This window comes from Carettochelys insculpta, chromosome 8, assembly GCF_033958435.1.
Source record: "Carettochelys insculpta isolate YL-2023 chromosome 8, ASM3395843v1, whole genome shotgun sequence".
NCBI classification, from domain to species: domain Eukaryota; kingdom Metazoa; phylum Chordata; order Testudines; family Carettochelyidae; genus Carettochelys; species Carettochelys insculpta.
In genome coordinates, this window is record NC_134144.1 from 4083904 (window position 1) to 4097858 (window position 13955).

The following is a 13955-nucleotide window of genomic DNA, read 5'->3' on the forward strand; positions in this document are numbered from 1 at the left end:
TGAAAGTTTATGCCCTAATTAAGTTGTTAGTCTTTAATGTGCCATTGGACTCCTTGTTTTTGCTGAAACAGACCAACCCAGCGACTTCTCTGAAATCTATTACCAGTCAGTGTTTTTACACTGTGTTGGAAGCACAAAGAATTCTTTTCTTTTTTTTTTCCTTCGACACTCAGATGATAGTTGAATCAATGTTGTGTTAAGTGTGGTGTGGGCAACTTGCTCCAATAACACCAGTTTCAATGCAGCCACAAACAGGGGGTAACGACTGGATGAACGCTGAGCCCATGCTTGAATCTTTCCACAGACTCATCTACATGGAGGAATCCACACTGCAAGGTTACAAAGAATCTGAATTGATTTCCACAGTGTTCTTTGGCTACAGATTCCTGGTCCTGGTAAGGAGATTTTGCCTGTGGATCAACTTGATGAAAGAATGTTACGTTAAGATCAACATGGTTGGATGAAATTTGTAGAGACCACTGCCATATTCTTGTCTTATGAGCAGGTCAGTACATGGTATATTACTATGTTGAATAGTTTCTAATGACTTAACAAATGTCTTGAAACGTCATAGAAACAAAACATTTGTGAAGAGGGATTATACTGTGCCGGGTTTCTGTTATTTTTTTGTTAGTGCCCAGTGGGAAATCAAATCAACACATACCAAGGAAAAAATGAAGTCACTTTGATATGAAATGCATATTTATAAAGATCTTTATCAGACTTAAGGAATATTTAAATCTTCTCCTGGGATCATAATCTTGTTTTCTTAAAAAACTGAAGTTAGGAACAAGGACTCATTTGACTGCACTGCTATGACTCATAGCCCACACTTATTTTAATAAGGTCCTTTTGTTAGGACTTTTCAGAATATTTCTGAAGCATTCCCGGATAATTTTTTTCAGTACTACACAGAGGGAATAATATTTTCTTAGTGAGCCACAGAACACCTGAGAGAATGGTCTTGATTATTACCTCACAGAGACTGGGGCATCAGAAGAGGAAAAAAGATAAAACCATCATAGTTCTGCACTGTTGTTTCTTCATCAGATCTTCAAAATTTCATATCCAGACTCAACCCAAGGTGTGACAGGACAGGGACACATTTTTGGTATTGCTGTTTATCCACTGAGGGATGCAAAGCAATCACCTTACTAATCAAATTCACATTTTAAAATGCCTTACAATATCCTTGTTTTCTTTTTTCTCTTTTCCATTTTCTTTTGCTTTCTTTTTCTTTTTCCCTTTTTCTTTCTTTCCCTTTTCTTTGGACTTTTTCTTTAGAGCTTTTTCTTCCTCTTTAGCAGCCAGCTCAGCGGCAACCTGGGAAGGAATCAAAGTAACATACACCATTATCTTGATGTTTTTAAACGTAAGGAATATTAAAAGTTTGGGAATGAGAATAAGGGATGTATCTAGCAACTTGAAATACATTTTCACTTTCAGAATGGATCATGACTTGGTATTTTCTCCCTTCTTTAATTTCACCTTTTTATGGTCTTTTCATTATTTGATCTGTGTTTTCAAAAAGTTACCCACCGCTAATCTGGCTGTTACAACTCCTCTGCAGTGTGCTGAAATCTAGCACTGCTGCTCATTCCAAAAATATGTTGTTCCAATGTGTCTAACAAGGCATTTTGCATCGTGTAACCCTAGACTTCTGTCAGCTGCAGTACTTTTTGGCTCCACATAGGTACTGAAAACCTGACTTGCTATAGATAGACTCCTTTTTTTTCACTCACAATTCAACCAAATACTTGCAAAGTCAAATTTTGGTACAGCCTTACATGTGCAGTAGGAGTAGGATGTGGTAAGGAAAGTGCAACCACAAAGAGTAACTGTTAATGGAATGCTGTCAGATGGGAAGGAGGTCTCAAGCGGGATCCTACAGGGATCTGTCTTGAGTCTGGAATTATTTAATGTTTTATTAACGACCTGGATGTAGGAATCAAATTTACAGACACAGAGCTGAGTGGGGATGTGGGAGGCAGAATGTTGCAAACATTTAAGAGGATGGAACTAAAATTCAAAGTGATTTTGATAAACTGGAGAGCTGGACTAGGTACAACACAGTGAAATTCAGCAGAGACCAATGTAAGGTGTTATACTTTGTACATGTGCCTTTTCTTTCCTAATTCTGATGACCAGGTGTGTGTCTTTTTACTGGCATGCCTGGTTGAGAAGTGTTCCTGGTGATGCTGTTGTCTGGTTGGGAACCATGGGCAATGAGAGCTGTTTGGGTGGCACTTGTGAACAAGGCAGTGTGCAGAGCCACCTGGCCATGCCTTCATGGAGGAGTCAGAAGACAGATGTGTCGGATGCTTCTGGGAGCTTTTTGAGGTCTTCTGACTCCTCCATGAAGGCATGGCCAGGTGGCTCTGCACACTGCCTTGTTCACAAGTGCCACCCAAACAGCTCTCATTGCCCATGGTTCCCAACCAGACAACAGCATCACCAGGAACACTTCTCAACCAGGCATGCCAGTAAAAAGACACACACCTGGTCATCAGAATTAGGAAAGAAAAGGCACATGTACAAAGTATAACACCTTACACTGGTCTCTGCTGAATTTCACTGTGTTGTACCTAGTCCAGCTCTCCAGTTTATCAAAATCACTTTGAATTTTAGTTCCATCCTCTTAAATGTTTGCAACATTCTGCTTGGAGTCTGGATCCCTGATGCCTCCGGGCCTCATCCCTGTGCCCCAGCTTGAGCCCCTCTCCTACCCTAGATACAGGAGCCCTTGTGCCTCCCCTGTCCTATCCCTGATCTTCCTCCTCCTGCCCTCCAACCCCCTTGGTACCAGGCCAGAGCACCCTCCTACACCTCAAATTGCTCATCTCCACTGCAGCCTGCACTCCCAACCAGAGCCCTCAGATCCCTCCACTCTGACTCCCTTTCAGAGCCCACTCCTGCCTTCCGAACCCTTCAGTCCCAGCCAGGAGCTGCCTCCTACACCCAAACCCTTCCACCCCAGCCACACACCAGTGTCTGCACCCCCAACCAAAGCCTTCACTTACCATTGTGCCCCAGCTCCCTGCCCCAGCCCTGAACCCCTCAGTCCCATCACAGAGCGCCCTCTTGCACCCAGACCCACTTATATCCAGCTCCAGCCCAGAGTCTGCACCCCATTCAAAGTCCCCTCCTGTGTCCCAGTCTCTTGAACTAGCCTAGTAAGTGAGGTTGGGGAGACTGAGTGATGGAGAGTAGAAGTTAGTGAATGGGGGTGAAGCCTAGGAGATGGGCAGGGCATGAGTGGGGCCTCAGAAGAGGGGCAGGACAAGGGTGTTGGGTTGTGTGAGCATCTCTGCAACCCTATTCCTCACACAGAATTGGGGGGAAAGTAGGATTGGCAGCAGTGCTGCTGGGAAGGATTGGGGAGTTGCAGGAGGATCACAACCTCAACATGAGTCAACAATAAAATTGGCGTTGCATTCTCAGAGGCATGACGCGCAAATCATGGGAGGCGGGAGAACCGCTTTACTCAGTGCTGGTGAGGCCTTGACTAGAGTTCTGCATCCCCTTGGGGGAACCAATGTCTAGAAAGGATGTGGGAAAGCTGGAAAGGATCTGGAAGCAAATAAGAGAGATGACCAAAGGGATAGAACAGCAGCCATTGGAACAAAGGCTGCAGGAATTGGGTAGGTTTTAGTTTGGAAAAGAGGAGATTAAGGCGGGGGGGGAACATGATGGTACTCTTGAAGTATTTCATCATGCCATAAGGAGATGGAGAAAAAGTATTCCCACCCCAGAGGGCAGGACCAGAGGCAATGGGTTCAAACAATAGCACGTCAGATTTAGATTAAATCTTGGAGGGGAAAAAGGCTTTCTGACTGTACGGACAGAAGGACAATAGACAAGCTTTGTAGGGAAGTCATGGGAGCTCCTTCACTGGTGGCTTTCAAAAGGAGGCTGGATAGTTAGCTGTCTAGGATGGGCTAGACAACAAATCCTGCATCTTGGCAGAGGATTAGACTAGATGCCACCTGCAGTCTCTTCTAACTCTGAATCTATGATTCTAAGGGAAAAGCAAGGAAAAGGAGGAATGCCGAGAGGAAGCCCCAAAGACAGGTGCATACAAAAAGGTACAAGAAGGTATTAAGGCTCAAATTTACCAAGGAAATGCCGGTTACTTCAAAGCGACCAGTCAAGTGAGTCATGGCAATTGAGCATTTATTTGCAGTGGTCTTGCTGTTTTTGTGTTGCAACACAGGCTGTGTAAACTAGTCCTTTGTAACAGGACTAGGGCAACCGTACATCTTGAAATAAGGCACATTTCCTTATATAGGCCTAACATTTAAAAAAAAATGTTCTGATTTTTCACATTTGCTATCCAGTAATGCAGAACAGAGCTAGCTTGAAACTCAAAGGCAGGAGATGAAGGCTCCATCATGAATGGTAGTGTGCTAGGTGGATAGAACTGCATAGAAAGTTAGAACAATATTTACAGGGAATGTTGGAGGTTTAATTCTTGTGTTAGTTAAGCAGTGGCAGTGATGAAATACAAGCCACATGAAATACAAGTCATATTTAAGTATGAAAATACATTTTAAAAATGCCCACAACATAAGAAAAAATAAAATAAAGACTGATAATTTCTAAGACTAAAACAAACATCCAGTAGCAGGAAGATACATCTGTGGAAGAATGCCTTTTAAAGCTGCATTAAAGATCTCATAGTGGAAAGAAAGGGAGGGAAACAGACATGGCTACACAGTGCAGTCAGCAGAATCTCATTAGTGGATTTCCCCGAGGATGTCAGTATCTTTCATTTAATTAAATATGGTAATTTCCACCCCAAGCACTATTCAGTTATATCTAATGTTGATAAGCAGTGAAGCATTCCATTCTCCTGACTTGATTAATAGAATGACTGAAGTTTAAAATGGGTTTTTACTGTCCCAGCAAGGCTGTTGTATCCAAAATTAGCAGAGGTACTCAAGGCTTCTTCCTAACTGAAGTGGTACTATGGTGCCAGAAGTCCAAACTACTACAGCCAACTCCACCCCCTTCTCTGACTCCAACAGGAGAGGTACCTGCCCCAGATTACTCCATAGCCCATCTCCCACTGGCTCATTTAGGTGGCTCCCCATACTGTGTTTTGTGACTGTCTGCAAGCATTGTACAGGGACCTGGGCCTGAACTCAGCGTTGTGAGTTCCCCTCATGGCAGGGTGCCTAACAGGACGCTGTTGCAGTGCCTAACTCCTTGTGAATTCCACCCTCAGAGACTTGCCCAAGTTCATCCAGGAAGCCTGTGATATGCACGCACTGAACCCAGGCTGCCTCACTCCCCAGTGAGCGACCTGCCACTGGGTAATCCATTCTTTCTCTTGTATTTGTTGTACGTAACATACAGAACCCCACTAATGCATCTTTTGCTTAAATAAACTAATAATAAACTAATTTATAGGTCCTTTTATATGCTGAATATCCCTGTTAAGGAGGGCTATGTCAGCTATTCATGATACTTAGGTAAATCATACAGTAAACTCTTTCATATCCAGCAGCCTCAGGACTGGGAGGTTGCCAGATATTCATATATTCTGGATCAGAGAGAGGTATACCTAGCAATGCATAACACTAAAGAACAATAAGGTTAGATATTAAGAAACAAACAAAAAATGTATGCAGAGTACTTTATTTACCAACAGTAGTACTGTACACTGTAAACTTATATTGTATTTGCTGTATTTATTTGTATTTACTTCCACTATACTGTACCACTGTAAAACATAACTAAAATTTGCTTATGGTTAAAATGCCAGTTATCTGAAAGTTCCAGATGATAGAATGCCAGATATGTAAAAGTTTACTGTATCTCCTTTAAGTGTACCAGAACTGGAAGCCTCAAAAACCCATCATACCACTCGCAGTTAAAACTTTGGATTCCTTCCATTTGGGAAATGAATTCCCTTAGAAAACCTTCGTTTTCTTGTGGTAAGGCATGCGTGAATACTGTTTACACTCCAGCCTGCCTTTACAAACAGAACTGAAGCTTTTAAACCTTTAAAAGCCAACACACGGATTTGTACCTTGCAGGAATGGATCCAAGATGATAAGTGGGATTTTGTGGATCCCCCTGGAACTTGCAAAATCTTAGTTTGTTTGAGGGTCTGCCACACTTCATGATCAATGGCAGATGAATACAGTAGTCTTCAGTTTTGCAGACATGGTTCACATCTGGTTTAACTCACAAGTACAACTATCTCAGTCCTTTGTCTGCTCACCAGTAAACACTTGAATCTTTGGGTGCCTTGTTTTCTGTATGGTTAACTTTGCATACACAGCCATCGTCATCCTAATAACAAGTTTAACCAAAAATTTAGACCAATGGAAGCAGCTGCTATAAAATTTCTCTTGGTGTAGACATGTTTATTTTTCATAGTTTCAATCTCTAAGCATTTCATCCCTTTTTGAGCGGGGAAAGTCATTAAAATACCTGATCTGGGGTTTTCAGAGAAAAAATAGCAGTTGAACCTCCCTCCTCTTCCTTAGGATAGTCTGGAAACTTGCCTGTAATATGCCTGCACACAAAAGAAAAGAAGAATCAATTAAAATACTACACCTGCCAATCTGATTATTAATCTGATGACAGCAGTGTGTTATGGAGAGACATCCCTTTGTGTCATGCTCAAGATAGAGGGAATACCCTCACCTTCTAAAGCAGATAGTTATTCAAAAAATCATTGTCTTTTTGATGGGTGTGTACAGTACATTGTCTGTGATTGGAGTTAATTACTACTACAATAAACATACAAGTTAAAAAAGTGGTCCTTTAGTGCCTTCAAGACTAACAGTTATATTTATTAAGTAATGAGCTTTCGTTACCTAATAAATAAAATTGTTAGTCTTTAAGGTGCTACAAGACTGCTTGTTTTTTGTGAAGCTACAGACTAGCACAGCCACCCTTCTCATACTATAAGAAGAAAAACCACATCCATTGTAATTGCAGGCAATTTGGTTTGCATGCTGAATAATTTCTCTTCGCACGGGCATAAATAGCATCAAATGAAAAAACTGGGTCCCTGCGTTTGCAATAAATCAACATACACGTGAAAACAACAACAAAAAAAATCCTGTTCACTTATACTCCAAACTATTTTTAGAGACAGTTGAAAAATGGCCCTTAAAACCAAAAGAGAGGCATACATCCTCTGTTCTGTTTAATGTTCAGCCACATTTGATTTTACAAACATGTTTTATTGCTAAGATAAGTAAGAACTCATTCAAATTCTTGACTCGGTGAAATAGTTTAATATTGTATTAGATGCAGCTCCCAAGTTTAAATAGTGCTGAGTTTGATTTAAGGCTGACAAAAGCCAGTTCATTTGACACTAAGGTGTTTAACTGATTTATTAGGAATGAAACTTGAAGGAAAAAAATGACAATGTGAACTAAAGGTGAGGAACCAGCCTGAACTCAACTCCTTTAAATTATTATAAATGTATTACAAATGTGTTTTAATGTGGCATTTGTTTACTTTTTATTTAAGAATAATTCATAGATAAAGGTGGATGCTACTTCCCTGAGAAACGAAACTTCTGTATCTTGAGCAATAGACTTGTGGAGTTTGCAAAAAAGTTAACTGTGAGAGGCATCTTTTTTTTAAAAGTTCATATGTCTTTTGAAGATGAGTAGGATGTGCTGAATCCAACTATGATTGCTGCCAATCTATTACACTGTGTATAAAGGCCTCACATGTACTACAGAAATTGCTGGAGTGTAAATCTTTATTCCCTTTGGCGATGTCTACACTAGAGAGTTTTGTCGACAAAACGCAGAGCAGCCACATTCCCACGGCGTTCTGTCGACAGTAAATCAACAGAACGTGGCACTTCTGTCGTCAGCATTCTTCTGCTCCCCCATGAGGCAGAACACCTCTGTCGACAGATTCTGTTGACAGAAATTTGGTCTCGACGTTTCGTGGGGGGGAGGAGGGGGGCGCTTTGTCGACAGACTCGGTTTCCAGGGCACCAGTGGCCCTATCTGCTGTGCTTCCAGTTGACGATTCTGTTGAAAGAGTAGCCAGGTGGTCTGGTGACAGAGTGGATCAGTCTTTTGATCTGCTTGGCAGTCTGGCTATGATGTGTCAACAGAAGGTTTGTCAGAAGATATCTTCCAACATTAACTTCTGTTGAAAGATCACTCTCGTGTAGACATAGCCTTTTTGTTTTGGATTAGCATACTTCAGTTGGCTCTTAATGAACCATAGGATGTAATGAAAGTGATCAAATGATATACACAACCTTTTTGGTTTTCACTTTCTTATTGTCAGGAGGCAGTGAGAAATAGATAAGTATGTTACACAGCCATGAAAGAGAGTGCTTGCATAGCTGCTATAACTTGAGCATTTTCACTTTGAAAACAAAAGCATTCAAGTTTATGTGTGATACTTATCATCTGAAAACACTTGTTTTTTAAAACAAGTGAAAATCATGGCTAACTCTTAAGTAAATGTACTATTTCAATAAACTTTGCTGTGCAGTGGCAGGCTGAAGCACATATTATGACACACATACTTATTTGCTAGCACTGTCCTGGTGAACTGTCACATACATTGACATGACCCCATTCCAGTGTTCCACATTTGCATGCTCCTGTGCAAACAACTGGCATTGTCCAGCACCTGCATCACTGGCTTCTGCACCCTGTTTGCACAGCCACAGAATAGCAGTTTGCTGGCAATGGTGGCTATTATGTGACCTGTCCTCCTGTTTTCAGCCTACTGCGTTTGGCAGAAGAAATACAGGGTTTTGCATAGCGAGACTGTCTCCATACTAGTGACTGAGCTCTCTGTATGTGGAGGAAAGACCTTCCCTTGTTGGGGGTAGATCTTCTGACGAGTGAATCTATATATGAACAAAATAAGACATGCTTTATCAGAACTGTGGAGCTCTGGTATGCCGTACATCTTCTAAATAAACTCTTCTGCACTTTTCACCTCCTCTGGGTCTAGGGAACCTTGGATAAAGGGGTTAGAAACTGAGGGTGTTGCTGATAAGCTTTCCAGGAGGTCGTCTTGTTTTTTTCTCACAATGAGAGAAGTAACAGACAGGGCATGAAATGGGAGCTAAAGGCAAATCAACTGGAATACTGAATACTGTGTCAAATTTCAGCCCAGGATGATGATGTACTTTCTGCGTATTATGAATTTTGCCATGACAAGGTTTACTATGAGACTCCTCTGTTCCAATTTCAAATGGCATGGTTATGTTCTAAGACAAGTATTTCAGGTCATATAGCAGGAGAAACCTAATAAGCAATAGCTGTGATAATCAGAAGGGTGCCTAAAAGAAAATTATTCTGACTCCCACTGTGATTCTATCTTGAAGAGCTGGAGTGCAACAGCATTTATTGCAGGCCGCAGCCCATTAATTAAGAACATCGAACTATTTGCTGTCAGCAAGTAACAAGTGGTCTTGTGGCACCTTCGAGCCTAATAAATCTATAAGGTCATGAGCTTTTGTGGGTAAAACCTACTTTGACAGATAAAAATGAAGAGGAAACCAGAATCCATTTATATAGTGGAGAGGGATAATGCATAAGCTAGTTAAGATCTCTATTCAGGCCAAGGTTAAAGGTGTTAAATTTGTAAAGGAATGTGAATTCAGATCTCTCCCTCTGTAATCTTGTGGTAACATTCTTTTGTAGAAGAACGGCTACTTTTAAATCCATTAATGAATATCCAGAAAGGTTAAAGTGTTCCCCTTCTGGCTTATGTGTGTTCCCATTCCTGTTCTCAGATTTATGTCCATTAATCCTTTGGCTCAGAAACTGTCTAGTTTATTCAGGATTTTTTATAAAAGTAACTGGTTCTTATATCCCTCCAGTCTGTTCAACATCACCTGAATGTTTTCTCTGCATCCATATTGGTCTCTACATTTGGATGACAGATCACTAGCAAAATGCATGGACCCTGTGACCTTTTTGTGTTTGTTTGTCCAGGAAAGAGGAGTAGTGTCCAAAATATAACACTGTATACAGGTTACTCTTAAAGTAACCAGTTGCATACTGGGGCTGGGACAGAAAGCTTATAGTAGGGTAAGAAGAATAAAATTCTGCTTGTACTGGAGTGTGTAATGTACTCAGGAGACAGACTGACAAAACTTAATGAATCTGGCACTATTTTTGTTTTCTCTGCATTGCACAAAAATACAATCTGGCTTTTCAGCATCTCATAGAAATGTAAAACATCCAACTCTCATTTTTAACTCGATGATCAGATTGGGGAGGGGGGAAGCGGGGGAGAAACAAAGAAAGTTCAAGGAAATTAACGCAGACTCAAGTGGCACTGTGTACAATTAGATGTTCCTATGCAGCATACAGTGTATCCATAAAACTGTTTAAAATGAGTGTGAGTGAGTGACATTGGCTTGTAAAGAAAAGTCAGTGGGTGCGATTAGGTTCAGTGGCTGCAGCAGATGCTTCATGGAACATGCTGCAGATCGTATTTAGGAGGGAATCACATGTCGCCCCATCTGAGGAAATTAGCTCCAACCGTGGCAGTAACCTACAGAATCCTGCTGCCTGCAGGAGAATAAGGATTACCACTCTCCAGAGGTTGTACAGGGACACAGGCAAGGTACCTTGTGGTCTCCCCTTTACGTTTTGCACTTGCACAGGGCTGGGCAAAACCAAGCCTCAGCTTATTAGGATTGTTCATAAATAGACTGCTTCTGATCAAACTGATGTGTCTAGAGACCACCACGGGAAAATATCCTTCCCTTAAACTAGTGAGTCTTGCCCAAGGTTCTGTGAGCTTCTGCAGCAAAAGGGACTGTGGAGATAGGAGATCTTGGAAAATGAAACAGCATAGTGTGGTGTGCTGTAAGTAACTGAAAACACCTGATAAATTCATTGCCTTTCTGCAAAGCAGTGAAATGCTTCCGGCAGGAGCATAGTGTGCTTGCCAATCCTTACTTCCATGAACAGATGTAGAGACACATGCTCTATGTACAAACAAACATTAAGCATTGTTAATCAATGATTAAATTAAAATAGCACAGTGAGAAGGTTAAAGTTAGGCCAGGATGGGAAAATGAGGGGTCTCTTTCTGTGTTAAGCCACTTGAAAAAAGACCTTGTGAAATTCCTCCAGCATTACTGTAGATATCTCCATGTATTTTTGTGCTCATGTGCCGGCTTCTCTGTTGTTACTCCTCCTGCTCCAAAAGTGGTTCCTCTTACTACTTAGCTCTGACATTCTATAAATGCAAAAGAATGTCCTTCACAGGCCAAATACATTAGCTTTTCATCTATGGACACCTAGGGCAGCCATCTATTTATGTCATGGAAGTGGCTTCAGCAGGGCCAGGATTTTACCACTGGATTCAGTTTTGTTTTGGGGCCCAAACTGAAATGTGCTTTTGGTTTTAACCAGGTCTGAATGAGTCTTTGTCATTATCATGGGAGTGGCACAAGTCAGCGTGCCTGGAAGTTTGCATTCAGGATAGGCCCAAGAGCTGAATGTCAGTCAGCACACTCCTGTTCTGATTACATCAAGCTCCTACCGAGTGTGGGTGAGGAAGCAGGAAGGTGCACCGTCATACCTTTGCTCTTCTGGGCTCAAGCCGATGCTGTCAGTCACTCCCTTTTCTGAGTGCTACAATTCATACATGACTTCAATATTTTCCTCTCTGTTTTTCAAGGATGATAATCATAAAAGCCCAAGAAGGACTTTGATTTTATAAGAAGCCAAAATTAACCTAAGTATTTCCTAGTAATAGGCTTTACAACTTAGTACCTATTCGCCTCACTCTGGCATGGTTTTACGCGTATTGCTCTTTTGTCGCGGCAAGGACTTCTCTGTCTAATTGCATAAAAGGCCCTGTCAGAAAAATGTAAAAAAAGAGATGGCTCTTTTGAGGAAAAAGAATATTTAATTCTTTTCAGGGTAGCAAAGCATGTGGGATTGCACAAAAGAAAGGACATGAATAATTGCTGTGCGCTCTAAACAGAAGTTCAGTACATACTACGGCAAATAAAGGACGGAATGCAAATAAAAATCCCTTTTAAGAAACAAAACCCTGTTTGTTATAATTCCTGCCCATTTCTGAAATCCCAGCTGCTATGGGCTCCTTATAACAGTTTATATGGTAGTACATGGTATTTTCTTGTTTTTCATTTTTAAAAACCATTTTGGAAGCTGCTTCTAAAATAATTCACGTATCCAAATGTCACTTAGAATGCTTAATTTTCCAACACTACTTGCCATTTGTAATACGACAGGAATCGGGGTAGCCATGTTAGTCTGTTTCAGCAAAAACAACAAGCAGTTATGCCATTAAATTGTTGGTCTTTAAGGTGCTACCACACTCCTTGTTTTTCTTTTATTGTTTTTTATGTTCAGGAGTGTGATGGCAATAGCATCACCATTTATGGTGCAAGGCCCTGATCCCCCAAATGCTTACATGAGTAAACTTTATGCATATGAGTAGTTCAGCTGATTGCAATGGGAGTATTCACATACGCATTTGGAGCACTGGGCCCGTACTTACTATGGAATTTTAATGTGAAGCTTTAAGGAATGTCAAATGAAGTGTTATCAGGCTGCATAACAGGAGGAAAAAGATAAAGTAGTGTCACGAGGAAGCGGGGCTATGGACACAAATGGATTGTGTGGCGATGAGCCGTCATTATTTTATTAGACGCATTCTTCTCAGAAGTGCTCAAGAAGATAGTTCTTGCAAGAAAAATCTAAGGAATTTTTTGTGGCCCCGCCTATTTGACCAGTCCCACTGGGTCCCTTTCCTCAGTCCCACAAGAAAGTTCTGCCAGCTAGAAAGGTGGATTTTTGTTGATGTATAATCACACTCCTTTAGAGTATGTCTGTGCTTTGAGCTGGAGGCAGAAATTCCAGCTCAAGGAGACCTATTGACGCTAGCACTGATTGAGTTAGTGTACGAAAAATGCAGGGTAGCTGCAGTAGTCGGATGAGCCAGCTGCCCTGTGTGTACCCCTACCTCAGACTCTAGGCATATAAATGGGGCAGTTTGCTACTCACACTGCAGAGGCTACCCTCTAATTTCAGTGCACTAGCTTGATCAGAGCTAGTGCAGGTACATCTCCAAGATTAAGTGTAGACATCTCTACGTCTGCAAATTTCGCAGTGAAATATGGATTCTCTCCCACTGCAGTGTGAACTCGCTATTGAAGGGTAGCTCTAGGTCCAGTTTGTTTCTTCTGGCCTTTTTAAGGCTCGGATGTTTGGACATCAGAGATAAGAAGGCCCATTGCATCCCACTTTCAGGCAATCCCTTGTCAATACCCTAGTGATGGTCTTATTTCCCAGCCTGTCTTTCCCCTGCCAGGAGTTCCCTTGACCTTACCCCCACCCTCCCCCAATCAGGCCAGAGTTAAGAAACAATGTTTTCCTGTACCCTGCAAAGCCTTAAATAGGCTAGATGACACAAACCCTTTTCAACATCTAAAAAGTCCAGCCCACTGGCAAATTCAGCTAAAACCAGAGAAAACGATATCAACTTTACTAACAAGAGAATAGAAATAGAATGAGTGAGAAAATGTTTCCCTGTTCCCTGGCAGGGTGTTATATCTCCCTGTGCTCAGTCATACAAGGCAGTCCTTAGTCTTGGTGCAATCAAGCACTGTACAAGGTTCTGCACAGTATGTGGTTTTCTCCAGGCACACTTTGTAACCTTCACTCTATTCCACATGGAATGAAAACATGCAGTCAGGACTCCAGCACTGGTCAGTACCAGCAGGATAGCCTACACCTACTTTGTTTCTGGGTGAGGGTCTGTGGGAAGAGAGCAAGAGATGTAATCCCATTGTAGTTTCCAGTGGTTTCATTGACAGCCAATCAGTAACTGCCTTGACAGCGAGGCACTCGTCAGACTCAGGGTTGCGTGAAAGCAAGTTTTGGAGGACTCCCTTGCAAGTATCTGTTGAGGCACAAGACCCTTATTTGGTTGCCTCTCTAAGACCCACAAAAAAA

General features: G+C 41.6%; 1 protein-coding gene across 3 annotated transcripts in view; it reads right to left on the minus strand.

Annotated features, from left to right (window-relative positions):
• The window catches only part of DRC11 (dynein regulatory complex subunit 11), a 101841-nt gene that overhangs the window by 40913 nt on the left and 46973 nt on the right, over positions 1-13955 (minus strand). For all 3 annotated transcript variants that reach the window (XM_075001435.1, XM_075001437.1, XM_075001438.1), the window contains 2 exons: positions 6442-6526; positions 1186-1323 (listed from right to left, as the gene is read on the minus strand). In XM_075001435.1, the coding sequence (XP_074857536.1) occupies positions 1186-1323; positions 6442-6526 (223 nt within the window). The remainder of the gene's footprint in view (positions 1-1185; positions 1324-6441; positions 6527-13955) is intronic.